This window comes from Girardinichthys multiradiatus, chromosome 8 (assembly GCF_021462225.1).
Source record: "Girardinichthys multiradiatus isolate DD_20200921_A chromosome 8, DD_fGirMul_XY1, whole genome shotgun sequence".
Lineage (NCBI taxonomy): Eukaryota > Metazoa > Chordata > Actinopteri > Cyprinodontiformes > Goodeidae > Girardinichthys > Girardinichthys multiradiatus.
This window is the reverse complement of record NC_061801.1, coordinates 23,875,673-23,890,451: the sequence shown is the minus strand read 5'-3', so window position 1 is coordinate 23,890,451 and position 14,779 is coordinate 23,875,673. Positions and strand designations below refer to the sequence as shown.

At 38.7% G+C, this 14,779-nt stretch overlaps 1 protein-coding gene across 4 annotated transcripts in view; it reads right to left on the bottom strand.

The window, feature by feature from the left end:
• Positions 1-12,585, bottom strand: part of LOC124872435 (nipped-B-like protein B) — a 33,703-nt gene extending 21,118 nt beyond the window's left edge. The window contains exons 1-11 of one of the 4 annotated variants that reach the window (XR_007039286.1): positions 12,447-12,585; positions 11,162-11,311; positions 9,670-9,835; positions 9,039-9,139; positions 8,314-8,407; positions 8,090-8,232; positions 7,246-7,376; positions 7,112-7,169; positions 6,476-6,991; positions 2,979-5,018; positions 7-126 (exon numbers count right to left, since the gene is read on the bottom strand). Coding sequence is in view for 3 of the 4 variants with exons in the window: in XM_047372437.1 (XP_047228393.1) it covers positions 7-126; positions 2,979-5,018; positions 6,476-6,991; positions 7,112-7,169; positions 7,246-7,376; positions 8,090-8,232; positions 8,314-8,407; positions 9,039-9,139; positions 9,670-9,835; positions 11,162-11,225 (3,433 nt within the window). In the remaining variant the exon portion in view is untranslated. Of the gene's footprint in view, positions 1-6; positions 127-2,978; positions 5,019-6,475; positions 6,992-7,111; positions 7,170-7,245; positions 7,377-8,089; positions 8,233-8,313; positions 8,408-9,038; positions 9,140-9,669; positions 9,836-11,161; positions 11,312-11,745; positions 11,764-12,169; positions 12,303-12,446 lie in introns of those variants that run through there. The other 3 variants (XM_047372437.1, XM_047372438.1, XM_047372439.1) reach the window with 3 other exon arrangements.
• Between the last annotated feature and the right edge of the window lie 2,194 nt (positions 12,586-14,779).

Below are 14,779 nucleotides of genomic sequence, written 5' to 3'. Positions count from 1 at the left end.
ACTCACACTCATCCTCAGAGTCCGCCTCGTCATCCTCATCCTCTGTCTCATCTGAGTCATTTGAGTCTACCTCAGCATATTTGGATCTCTTACTGATCATACTATGCCTTCGCTTATTTACTCTCTCTGCAAACAAAAGATGGATTACGTTTTGATCTCGCTGCTCCACTTTTATTCATTCAGATTAAATGCTCTAATAACAATAGGCCTGATCTAACAGCATGCTGTTGCTTTTCTTTAATAAGTTGCTAAAAAGGTTAATAAAAAAGCGAACTGATAGCTCTAATTAGCACTATGCCAACCTGTATAAACAGACATCAGACATCAGGACCATGTGTATAAAAATAAGACTTCTAATTTCTAATAATTTAAAGATATGAAACGTAAAGTCAGTGAGTCTCCAGCAGCTCCAGTCACATACACAGAGCTGTTATCTATCATATAGGTTTTGGGTTAAATGCCTGGCCATGACAAGCTACCATTAAGACTGGCTCTGTTAGAAGCTGACTGCTCTGAAAACAGTGGATTCATATGCATGTAGTCTGATGAGATGATGGTGCAACGACAGCAGTCAATATTTTATTGTAAAAGCACAAATTTGAGTCTATGTAGATATAAAAAGGATGATTAAGAGATAATGACTGAAAAGCATGGTTGCTATGTAACAGAAATGTAACCAGTGCTGTTAACTGGTAAAAATGTGTGAAAAGTCTAGAAATAAATTATTTTTTTTTATAACAGTGGCATCAACTTATATATATAAAACAAACTAAGATTTAACTAGAGCACATGTATTCAATGGGGGGAAAAAAATCCCATGCTCAGAAATATTTGCTTCTAATAAAATCACCAGTGTCACATTTAATGTGCTTTGAAAAAGCATTTGCCCCCTGACAGATCATCAAATAAATGGATGATCAGACAAAGACAGCCTGAGTAAAAACAGTGGTTTTCAAACAATGATTTCATTTAATAACGGATGAAAAATGTAAAAAGTACATCTTAATGAGGATTTATGTTAAACAATAAACTAATTCTGGACTTGAATGTGTTTCAGCTGCTGTGGCATCACCTCACACAAACTGTTCATGCTGGCAAACACCCCAATGTGTCTGAATTACAATAGTCCAAAGACCTACTGTGAGGTCAGAGGTGACAATTTGTTAGGTTCAAGGGCAGTTCTTTTTTCACCTAGGGCCAAGTTGGTTTTGATTCTTTTTCTCTTGATAAATAAAATCACCATTTGAAAACTGAGTTTTGTACAAACGTGGGTTATCTTTGTCTTCGTTTTAAAATGTGTCTGATGATCTGAAACGCTTAAGTGGAACCAAAAAGCAGGAGAAATGTTTTTTGTTTTATTTTACACCATATTTTTACATGACACTGGAACACCTAACACTGCCTATAAAACAAATGTAAGAGCAATTAGTTTTATCTTATCTGTTACTTTCATAAGTACCACTGTTATCAAACTGTGACAGAGTGCCATCTTGTTGTTCTCCATAACAACCATTAGATGGGATTTACGTTTTAGTTGGTTGTTTGAAAGGTGGCGGGATTGAAACTTTTCTGTCCTACCATCACGGAAACATGTGGATCAAGCTCAATCACACTCACTGTGAGAATGACAACAAGCGCTGCTATAAATCATCAATATGTGGGAAAACACCTCCTCCTCACTGTTGAGTATGGTAAATAATCTGTGATGCTTTGGGCCTGTTTATCTTTCGAAGGTTCTGTGAACCTTGTTAGAGCACGTGGCATTATGAACTCTTCGATATACGAGGTTTGAAATGAAAATCTGGAGGCCTCTGCCAGACAGCTGAAAATGATCCAAAACATGTCCAGAACATCACAGAATGGTTCACCAGCACCCAAAATCAACCTTCTTCCATGGCCATCTCAATAGGCAGATTTCGGTTTAAGGTAATCTTTTAATTTGACCAACTTATTCTTCTGATAGAAAATCTGCAGAGGGAGCTAAAGATTAGGGTGATGGCAAGGAACTCTTCCAACCTTAAAGACCTGAAGCTCCAAAGATAAATCCAACAAATAGCAGTGAAAACATTTAAAAAGCTGGTCAGCAACCATAGGAAAGGTGTGATTGCTGTAATCCCAATAAAGATTTTCCACTGACTACAGAGAAGGGTTTAAACAATGTCTGACAAGTCATTTAGAATAAAAATGTAAATAAAGCAGATATTTTTCTTCTAAATTGATACTCCTATTATATTGTTTTATAATCTTCTGAGAGATGGCTGTCTCTTCTCCTGTCAGAAACAAACTCCTGGCTTGAATGAAAATAATTTAACACTTTCATTTTGGTCTTAACTGTAAATTAAATAGAAATCCTGAGGGATGAGCTAAAGAGATGATAGAATAAGAAAGGATCCAGGAGTCTGAACAATCTACCCTAGAGAGATTGCTCTGTCTGCTTCAACCTTGCGAAATGGTAAAGGACAAGACCAGGTGCTCTCCTACTGACCAAAGGGTTGTTGTACAAAGTAAAACAGCAGGAGTACCAAAAATCGTTCAACAAGGATTTTGTGAAGCAACATTATATTTTTATTTTATATGGAACTTTTCCCGCAATGAATAAATGCACTCGTATTAAAGGTCTTACCTTAAAAAAACATATGATAATTCTACTTGCAGCAAATAATTCATTTTTAAGGTCTTTAACGTGTTTTTAAGGTGTGCGAATAAAGCTGATGAGTGCTATACGGGCACTCTGAGTTTGTATGAAAAAACCCCAAATATGAACATGTATGAAAACTACATGTAAAAAAAACATTTCATCTTAAAACTTTGGTCAATGAGGCCCACTAATTTAAAATAAAACTCCTCATATCTGTCCTCTAAGGTTATTATTTCTCCTGTTTTATACAAATTTGTTTGTATAAAACTCAAAGGTAAAACTTTGTCTGCGCGTCGTTTACATGTACCACAGATTAAGACCTATTAAATATGGCTCCTACCTCGGTCTGACTTGTCAAAGGAGGGCCAGTGTCTGGATCTGGAGCTGTGTGCTTTCTTGGTTTCCTTAATGAGCCTTTTTACATCTTCAATGCTGAGTCTCTTAACCACAACAATTGGTTTAGTTCTTTTGTTTAAGTTCTCTACCAGCGAAACTCTCTGTAACCGCACTAATGGTTCACTCCAGCCTTCTATCAGTTTGCTTTTGAGCCTGAGATCTTTATCCGTTCCACCTTTTCCATCTCGTTTCAATTTAGGAATCACAAAGTTCTTGAGACTTCCTGAATTGCCCCCCAGCAGGAACGGTGGGAACTCGCTTTTTTTTATCTCAGAGGCTTGCCGTTTGTTTGCAGGTTGGCTCACGCTGCCATCCCCACTTGTCCGTTGGTCCTTGTTTGGGGTAGTCTGAAGGCTGGAAGAAGATGTCCTCTGCCGTTCGTTATGCCCTGCAGATTTCCTGCCTTCATCTTGCTTCAGTTTAGGGCTCTCAACTTTAGTTTGGTCCTCAAGTGAGTTTCTGTTGCCGTCTCCTTCAAACGGCGTCTTGTGCTTCTTGTTCTTGTCTCGATCTTTCTCTCTATCTCTGTTCCTGTCTCTGTCTCTACATTTGTCTCTATATTTGTCTCTCTTACCATCTTTGTCTTGTTCGATGTCCATGTCAACGTTTTCATTTTTGTCTCTATTTTTGTCCATGTCTTTTTCCTGATCTTTGTCTCTTTCTCTGGATTTGTCTTCACCTCTGGGTCTTTCTCTGTCTCTGATTTTGTCTCTGTCTCTAACCTTGTCTTTTACTCTGTCAACGTCTTTGTCTCCATCTTTGGTCACATGTATGGATTTGTCTCTTCCTCTGGGTTTTTCTCTGTCTCTGACTTTATCTTTAAGTTTGCCTTTGACTCTCTCTTGGTCTTTGTCTTCATCTTTGTCTCGTTCTCTGAATTTGTCTCTTTCTGGTTTTTTTTCTCTGTCTTTGACTTTGTCTTTATCTCTAACTTTGTCTTTGACTCTCTCCACATCTTTGTCTTCATTTTTATCCACGTCTATGGATTTGTCTGTTTCTCTTACTTTTTCTCCTTCTTTGTCTCTATTTTCAAGTTTGCCTTTGAGTCTCTCCTGGTCTTTGTCCTCATCTTTGTCTCTTTCTCTGGACTTGTCTTCTTCTCTGGTTTTTTCTCTTTCTTTGGATTTTTCACCATCTCTACATTTGTCTCTACCTCTAAGCTTGCTTTTGACTCTGTCCTGATCTTTGTCTTCATCTTTGCCCACCTCTATGGATTTGTCTCTTTCTCTGTTTTTATTTCTATCTCTGACTTTGTCTCTAAGTTTGTCTTTGACTCTGTCATTGTCTTTGTCTTCATTTCTGTCTCCTTCTCTGGATTTTTCTTTATCTCTGAGCTTTTCTTTGTCTCCATCTTTGTCTCTCTGTTTGTCCCTGTCCTTTTCTTTATTCCTGCCTTTGTGTTCTTCATGTCTTGAGTTGCAGTCCACCTTGCTTGTGGATTTTGGCGTTTCGGGTCTGCTGACTTGCGATCGGTGACTGCTGTTGTTCTTTTCCTCTTTATGGCGCAAGTCTGAATGCCTGTCATGCTTCAGCCGCGTTGCTTCAACACGTCTGTCCTCTGAGTGTCCCTTGTCACTGTCAGATTTGCTATCACGATTGCGTTTTGATTCACGCTGGTTTTCCTGCTTCTGTTTATTGCTTTCTGTCTGTCCATCAGAACCAGGTGTCAGGAGGGTGTCTGGAAGCTTTTTGATGATCCCAGGTCTGTTTTCAGTATCTGCATTAGTCTTAAGGCGTCGTAAGTGATCTTCACACAATAGCTGCTGTTCCAAGACAACGACAGGCTGTCCTATTACTCTCCCAGCTTGCTTCAGATCAATACTGACCATCAAGGCAGGCCGACTGGCACCATTACTTGCAGCACTTGACTTCCTGGGTGTTGGTTTGTTAACGTTGCTGCCCCCATGTGCAGATGGCCCTTCACTTGTCTCAACTCCGGGTTCCTGAGGGTATGTGTCTTGTTTCCGTTTTTTTAGTGGCTTGTCTGCAAAGAAAAAAAAAAAAAAAAACAGTATAGCCTTGATAAAGTACTTATACTTCTTGAATTTTTCCATATGCTGCCATGTAACAACCACAAACTTTATAGTATTTTAATTTGATTTTATATGATAGATCAAAACAAACAAAGGAGCACTTAATTGTTGACATTTCTGCCCGTTCTTCTTTGTAAAAAACTTTAGATCAGTCAGATTGGATGGGCAGCGTCTGTTTACATAAATTTTCAAATCCTACCAACAACTCTTAATTGGATGTAGGTCTGGACTTGAACTAGACCAGGGGTTAGCAACCCTTACAACCATAAACGCCATTTTTGCCTTTGGTCAGGCTAAATAAAATTCATTTCAGAGCCACAAACACAACATGACTCGTCGAAACAAAACAACTTTTTTTTATACCTACTCTAAATGTGTTTAGATGAAAATATCTGGGAAAACCTGCTGAAACTAGCATTTTTTTTATTAACTTTACATTTTAAAACATTGCTCAATTCTTTAGCATTTTTTGACAAAGTTATTAAGAGTCACAGTCGAGTCTCTAAACAGCCACACGTGTCTCCGGAGCCACATGTTGCAGAACCCCTGGACTAGACCATTTTAATACATCAAAATGCTGCAGAAGAGGAACCTTCCAGCCACAAGTCTTGTGCAGCCTATAGCACGTTTTCTTCCAGGACTGCCCTGTATTTAGCTCCAAACATCTTCCCATCAACTCTAACCAACTTGCCTGTGCCTGCTGAAAAAGCACATCCCCACAGCATGTTATGGGGATGTGAGATCTGTTCAGGGTGATGTGCAGTGTTAGTTTTCCTCAACACAGAAATTTGTTTATAGCCGAAAAAATTATGTTTATTCATCCACGTTTGCTGTGTCCCCTACATGCCTTGTGGGAAACTGTACGTGTTTTGGCATTCTTTTAACAATGACTTTTATTCCCTGTTATTTCAGTAAGAGTGTCAACGGGTTGTCCCATCTGAGCTGTGGACCTCTGCACCTTCTCCACAGTTATCATGGACCTCTTAGCCGTTTCTCTGAATTGAACATCAGTCTGTGATATGTTTAAAGTTTCAGATATTTCCAGAACCTAATGCTGAATAAGACTTCTCTAAACCTTTATCGCTGACCTCTCTGGGTTTTTTAGTCTCCATAATGTTGCTTGTTCACTAGATTTCTTCGAGGACTTCACAGAGCACCTGTATTGGCACTGAGATTTAATTAGCGACCCTGGGGCCTTTTCCACCAAACCAGTTCCAGTGTTAAGCAGGTGCTAGTGCTTACTAAGCACGTGTTCTTTGCATTTCCATTGGGACAAACTGTAGCTCTAGTCCCAAACCTCTGAGGACTTCGTGGTTGAAACGTGACAAAATGTAAAAAAGTCCAGATATACATATGTTCGGGAAAAAAAAGATCAAAGCAAATCAGGCTAACAAACAACAAATCTCACCTTTATCTTGGACCTCTTTGGAGCATCGCTCTCTGTCGTTGGCTGATTCTATTCTTTCAATTTCAGTAAGTGCTTCTATCTCAGAGTCATCAAACACAAGTCCACTGATGACGCCAGTCTCCCTGGTGTTTGGCTGTGCAGCAGCCTGTTGACTGTTTGCTTGCTCTTCGACCTCTGTCTTGTGCGAAAAATCTTGAGGAGAACTTGACGACTGAATATCATTGTTTAAAACATCCGTTTCATGAACCGAGTCCATAGGTGAGGTTGGGAGGAGTTCTTCAGAGTGGCCCATGTCTGGGATCTTCACTCGGGACAGTTTTAATGTCAACCTGGCAGAGTCCTTTGATGGAGAGCTAACTATGTCATAAAAGACATTTTTGTCCATGTTCTCATTTTCTTCTTTACTCCGTTCTCTCTGCTTCTTTTTACGGTCGGGAGTGGTAAGGAGCAGGTCAGGGGCTGGACCTTGTGGCACATCAAGTGGAGGCGACTGCATGATAAGAGGAGGCCTGGGTTCTGCAGGATCAAAGACAAATACAACAGTGCACCAAACAATTAACCCTTGTAAAAAAAACTGACTGTTTTAATTGTATCAACTAAATTTTAGGAGAAATAACTAGAAGCAAGGGAGCATACTTTTTGCACTCTCTTCACATACAGAAAATACGGCGGCTTTTATGGAAGAGTCATTCTCCTGCAGACACACAAGATGTTTATCATTAGTTTGTCTGCTTATGTCCAATACAAAATAACTTGCTTCCCGGCATTACCTCATTGCCCAGTCTTTGAGACACGTTCATGTAGTCTTCATCCAAGCCGGGTTTTGTGTTATGGTTAGATGAATTACTTGACAGCTCTTCGGAGACTTTGTTGTCGAGGGTTGTTCTCACGGCACTAACAACTAAAACAGAGAGTAAAATTACATTTCCAATGAATTTTCTTATTTTCATGAATAAAGGGCTAGAATCTGTATTGTTTCTTTGATAAACCAAACAACTGTATTTTTTATGATGCAATGGCAAGATAATGTCTGCTCATTTACTTGCCACTCAAACATGTACAAAACTGCTCAACGTCTTTTTCTCTCCCGTTCTCTTGCAGCCGAAATAAACCTCAGACATGCTTTCAAATGTTACGGAGCATACAGTTTCCTTCTTACATCTCTGTGCCACCTCTGACATCACTTTTAAACTCATCTCTGAAACTGAAAATAACTAGTCAGTCTTCCTCACTTAGTTACAACTTCCTCACTGAAAAGTGTTTTTGTTACGGTGTCCACATTTTTAGCTTCCTAACCAGCAAGGGTCAATGAAGTTGAAAATTGTGTTATTCCGGTCACAGCACATTTCTCATTTCTATCATTAATAGCAGTAAGAGGTTAAACAATGAAACAGAGCGGCAAGCTGCAGATCATATTATTTAAATTCTAATACACCGTGCTTTAGCAGAACTATTGAAGTAAATGACACATATACATATATATATTTATGTAATATGCAATGTATCACTTAGACTGAACTTACTAGTTTTACTTCCAGCTTAATTTTCACTGCAGGCCTGTGTCAAACTGCTCAAAATAAAACCAGTGTTCTTTTAATTATACTTTGTACTCACCTTGTTGAGTCTGATGAGAGTAACTGGGTGGATTGTACTGAATGTAGTCTGCAGGACTCTGAGGGGTATAGGGGCTAGGTATAGGAGTGTTGTGCTGGGGTACAAACTGAGTAGCTGAGCCACACTGTGGGGATGTAAAGCATCTGTGAAAGAGCAAGAGTGATATTAGTGGAAGTACTGGGGGCTCTGCTTCTTTATCAACTGGTAAAGGGACAGAACTTTACCCAGAGGGACTTTGCTGATAGTTTGATGCTGGACTTCCATGAACTTGGTTCTGAGAAATCTTGTACTGCTGTATTAATGGTTGCTGTAATACACCTAAAACATGGAAAAAAAAAACACATGTGGTCATAAAAAAACAAAGCTCAGCTAAATTAGACCCATCAGTTCAGAGGTTTGACTGGAAACCTAACAGAATATGTTAAATATAATAATACTTAAACACAAAAACAATCAAATCATCTTTACATGATCTTTAAGAACACAACTAATCATAAATAGCCTCATCTCCATTTAAGGAAGCCAAACTATATGCTGTAAATTATTCACCTTTTTTGACGCAAAGAGTTGCCCTTTTACTAATCTTGCTTGGCTATTAATCCTGCCCCATCACACCTGCTGATTTATTTTATTCTTTTATAATGCTAGCAAGCACCATCTTGTATGAAACAATGAATCTAAATTGTGTTTAATTTACAGTACACCAAGAACCTGTCCACTCTGGTCTAATTAAAGTTCCCTGTCCCATTGCTACCAAGAAACTCCTCTTAATTGTGTATTAATCCAAAATCCTTAATGAAAGGAGTACTTTGTATGAGGTAGTACTAAAACAACCCATGTACAAAAATGTTTTAATATCCTTATTCCACACCTAACAATATAGTTAACCATACGATAGGTCATCAGTGTCCCTCTTTAACACTCAACACCTTACAATGAGTTAGCATACTTTTGTCCCTGAAGATCCTGGGGTTCCTGGACAGCAAGGTTTGAAGAAGTATTGGCATGTCACCCTCGGGTTCATCATTTCCAAGGTTGTCCTTCAGCTCTCTGAAAAACAAAAAAACAAACGACAGACATTTAAAGGCAATGACTTTTCCTTAGACCTCATCATTTCTAAGTCTAAACAAAAGTTAGCCAGTCTGATAAAGCGGTGTCTTTTATGTGATCAATGAACTTAAAACCATAACAACCATCTTTACTGAAGAAACTGACACTGAAAACGGTAAATGGTCAGAGTTATATAGCGCTTTTCTAGTCATATCAACCTCTCGAAGCGCTTTACACTAGAGCCACATTCACCCAATTGCACTCAGTAACACGTGTGGGTCAGTAGGCAACTTGAGGCTAAGTGCCTTGCCCAGGGGCACAGCGGCAGGGTAATACTGGAATCAAACTCTCAAATTTCAAAACGTAAGACGACTACTCTTCCCACTGAGCAACAGAGTATTTATGACATTGCTAACAATTGTTTGCCATGTGTAATTTAATTCGTTCAGAAAACTAAATTACAGCCAGAAAGGCTTAGCAAACTTGTCAAAATCTCTGTTTTTCTCAATAAATGGAGGAACGGGGCTTACATGTGTTCAGTGGAGACCTGGTTAAGGCTATGTGCCAGTTGAGTCACCAGGTTCTCGTCTCGACACACCAACAAGCTGCTGACCTCGTCGGAGATCCTTCCATTGTAGAGCAGGCTCTTAGCAGTGGTGGCCGGAAGAGGGGAAGGCAAAGGCAGCTGGTTCAACACTACATGAAATAAAGAGAGAAATGATCACTGAACCTTTCTCTTAAGATTTTAGCAAGAAATGCTTCCAACCACAAGTAATGAAATTACTTTATCTTAATGTTGAATACATAGAAATCATTAACTGTTTTTGATGTATTATTCTTGGTGATTTCTGACAATTTCAACTTTAAATTTCAGGGCTTCAGCAAGTTTTAAGAGATTCAACCTTTGGGAATCGTGAGACCGTTGTGTACGTTACAGGTCAATTCGAAACCGATAAATTACGAAAAATTATTTTGCTTGGCTTCAGAAACTTTACAAAAATGAAGTGCATTGAGTATTATGTTGTCAACTTAGGTTGACAGTTTTTAACTCGGTCATGTGGGTCAATTGCTTTTTTTTTTAAGTGACCAAACGTTTTCACAGTTGCCTTTAAAGGAAGCATGATAACAGTTATTGACAGCAGGTTTTCACCAACTTTGGAAATCTGTGTTTTTATTTAAGCCAGACCTTGTTCAATTTCCAATCTAAGGAAGGCTTTGGTAGTGGATTCATTATAAGAATATTCTAACTTCATTTCCCTCAACATAGACTAATACATTAGTTTCATGGGCAGGTTTCTTTTGTGGTTTTGTTAAAAAGACTAAATGTTGAGCGATAGATTCCTTATGACGGGGCTGTTTGCAGCCTTGCATCATAAGCCTTACAGTATTGTCACAGCATAGTAACACCCTGATTTCTCACTAAGCTACAACACAGGGAATTGATTGCTGCCAGGGCATGTCCCCAAAAATAAAGAAAAAATACAAACTCAAGAAACAACAGACGTACACATTTAAGTTCTATGATGTATAATTTTGACATATTTAAGATTTTTTCAGAACTGAAATTGAGCAAGATTTTTCTATAACTTTTTACGACCCTGCAGAAACCCTGTTAATTTACAACAATAAAGAAAACAATCCTACCAAGGGATGCATTTATATTACATATTATTAAGGATGCATTTATATTACATCCTTTCATCCTTTACATTTTCTAAAGTAATATTTATATTCTAATTTCATAAGCTTAGAAAACAGTCAAGCCATATTTTACAAAAACCGTCATGGTAGAGTAAATAGGAATAAATACATACATGTATAAAGGTGTCTTTTTCAGTTTGGTCTAGATTTCCTCAGCCTACCTTCACCAAAAACTCTCTGCACTAAAATCAAAGGCACTGATGAGCTTCAGTTTGTATTTAGCTTCTTGCATAACTACGTGTCAGATTTGTTGTCTCATCTTAAATGTTCTGGTGGTTAGCATGTGTGTGGACCGCTTAGAAGGAACAATGTTGCACTTACAGTCGGTTAGGCTACCAATTCCAGCAAGAGTAGTGATGGGAACATGAGGCATATCACCATTCATGCTGAAGATGAGGTCAAGTGGTCGTGTCAATGCACAGGCAGCTCAGTGTCACCAATCTCTTCCTAATCGTCACATCTCCAAAAGAGCTGCAAAGACAGAAAGGTGGCAATTGAAAGTTCATACTCTACAAGGGTCAGAAGCCATAGAATGCAACACTGTTCCTTTGATGACTTTTAATAATAATAATAACAATATGTGGTCAAATACTTTCCACGTAACAAAACTTGTGTGATCATAATCAAAGTGTGGTGACACTGACATTTAAGACGGCCTTACAGCAAACCTAGACGTGCCCTCATCAGGTACTGATTGAAGATTTATTAAAAAAATAAGGACATTGTTTTCTGATCCTCTTTGCATCCATAAAGCCACTGCCATTTCTAAACCATGAAGGGCAGTGGTTCTCCAGGAGACGCGGGTAATGATCCAATTAGTGACCAAAAAAGTTTGCATAATTCTCCGTGTGTTCCTCCATAAACCTCCAACCTAAAGCCGTTCACTTTTCTGAGTTTCCACTTACATTTTAGCAGCTGAGTCCTCCCTCAAACTGTAGCAAAAGCGGTTGTGGAAAAAAAAACCTTTAATATGGTAGCTAGTTATATCTCATTTTCTTCTTTTGTTGTCGAGTCAAGATTCTCCTAACTGCCCGAAACCAAAACAGCGACATTAGCTTATCTTGATATCAAGCGTTAACGTATTATTACTCTGCTATAATAATTGAGTCATTTAAGACACATGTTAGAAGACATGACTACAGAGGAGACGTTTAGAGAAAGTGAGCGAAATCAACTGGCGGTTAGCCGGCTAGCAACAACTGGAGATGTAGCTAATGTATGCTAGCTGGCTAGGAATAGCTCATCGAGTGCGCATCAAAGCCGCTTAGCCGCGGTTTCATTGCTGTTCATCGCTATTTTGCTCTATAGCGGTTACAATGTACAACTCACGGTTACTACGGCCGTCGTCGACGCATCTCTAGCACCCAAAGTGGACCTCGGACTTGCCTAAAGGAAGCGTAACCCCGACCCGACGCCAAGGAGGCAGGCAGGGGTACAAAGCAGCAAAGACCCCATCACAAATCAGAATTACACCCCCCCTTTGGCCAATTCTGTTAATGTCCCCCTCCCAGCGGCTGTCTGCTCGGTCTAAGCACCACGCAAACACGCAGGATGGTAAACAATCCGTCTGAAAATAGGATGTTGCTCTCGAATGTAGCTTATTTACCTCTGGATGTGATGAGAAAGAGAAGTGGTTCTGCTGGAGGAGGAGGAGCAGCAGGAGTAGGATGGCAGCTGGAGCTGGAGAGGAGTCTCTAGCTCCCTCTCCGTCCTACTGTTCAAACAGCTCCTCCGTGTAATAGCTGCACAACGACACAGTAACAACTATCAGGGCTGCGGTTTGTTTCCCCTATTCTCACGACTTGCATATTTCCTAGGAGAGGAAACTTGCAGTTTGCTCTTAAACTGCAAGTTTACCTGGGGTTCCTAGAGGATCCAAGGCAGAACTACCAGTCTTGGATCCTCGCTTTTTGACTCGGCTCCCAGTTTTTGTGAATGAGGCTGACACCTTGTATGGTTTTAAAATGGGATCAAACCTTTCGTTTAGAATTTGGATGATTCATTGTCATGCAAAAAGTTTGCATACCCCATAAGCCTTCGTTTTTCCACGTTGCAAACTTCAACATAGTTTACTGGGGTTTTATTAGAACAAATAGTGCGAAGTAGTACAAAATTGTGTAGAAAATATGAAAAGTGTGGCTTGCCTTTGATTCAGTTCTCCCTCCGTTTTTTTGGCGTCTGTCTCTGGCAGGTCTGTATCTCAAGAAACGGGCGTTTCTGCCCATTTTTCTTCACTGAGCTCAAGTTCAAGTCCGCAGGGGAACCTGTCTGAACTGTTTCAAGTCTTGTTAAAGATTCTTAATTGGATTTAGGTCAGGACTTTGACTGGGCCATTGTGTTGCATGAATATACTTTGATCGAAACCAGGGGTCTGGAACCCGCGACCACGGATTCGTAAATTACTATTTGAGGTGGGTCTTAATATAGCTGGCCAAAAATTAAAAAGGACTGAGCGATGTTAAAAGTAAAGGTAATGAGAAAAGCTAGGTTTTGCAGTTTTTTTGTGTTTTCATGCAATAGTTGTATAGAATTTCCACAACACAATGAAATTAAAAGTGCAAAAGAAATGTCTTAAAGTAATTTAGTCCTAGAATAAGTATTTTTTTTAAATGTGAATGTTCATTTTAAGAAAATATATACTTTAATTTTTTTTATTTTAAAACCTATAAAAAAATCTAATTTCCCGTAGAAGATACGTATACAATTGATGTGATATTTTCTTAAAGAATCTTGTAACCTTTGGGGCTCCAAACAAATTTTATTTAGTTATAAAAAAAGGCAAAACACACTCTTATTAGTAAATGCTGCTGCTCCTTTACTTGAACTATGTAACTATAGGTCTTGCTGTATGTTTAGGATAGCTTTCCTGTCGGAACGTGATCCTCCAAGTCAGCGGTCCTTTGCAGCAGTATTTGCTTCTTCTGCTTTCCCATAATCTCTGACCAGTTTCCCTGAATCTGCTGGAGAAAAGCATCTACACAGCATTATGCTGCCAACACCATGTTTCACAGTGCGCATAGTTGATTTAGTTTTTTGGCAACAGGTTTGTTATGGCCTGAGGACATATTCTCTCCCCTGAGCTGTGGATCTCTGCAGCCCCCAGAGTTACCTGACTATCTTACTGAAGCAAAGATTCAATACAATCTGATGAATCAGATGAACTGAACTGGAGCATCACAGGTAAAGAAAAATATTCTCAGGAATTATCGTTTGACAAGCTACTCTTGCTGTGGTTATTATAGTTAGTCGAATTATATAACTGCAGAGTCTTTTGAAATAAAAAGCAATAAATCACAAATCTTTCAAATCACTTTTATAATACAGCTTAGATTTATTTTAATTTAATTTAATTCATACAACTAACTCCCCATTCTTTTTTATTTACGCGTTTTAAGGTAATTATGAACATATGAGGTTAGGTCCATATGGGTAGCTATAAAAACTTCATACAAAACAGATCATAACTAAAACCTAAATTTTGGGACGTAACTCTTGTAATTTAAAAAGGTAATGCACGCCCTCTTGTGGAGAAAATTAAAAGGCCTCTGCAAGCTTTTTTTCCTGGTTGTTCATCTGTCTCCTCCCACTGATTTTCACAATGTCTGTCAAGATTTTTTTAATGAAGAGAGAAAAATCTGTGCAGCACAGCAAGCCAGTGTCTTCCGTGTGATCTAAAGACAAACAAAATGATTTACCATTAACTGAGAATGAAAGATTTTAAAGCACAGATTTCTGGAGTCATGATAAGATCTTTATTCTTGTGAAACTTATACATAAACAGTTTACAAGTTGCACCTTAGTAAATCATTAAAAATGTATCCATCCAGTTTTATTAGAACATTTCAAACTTTATCAGTTGTTTCCTGTAAATCAAAAAGAAATGACAACCACTTGTTTAAAACAACTTTGCTACACTAACATTTCTGACAAATCAGTAGA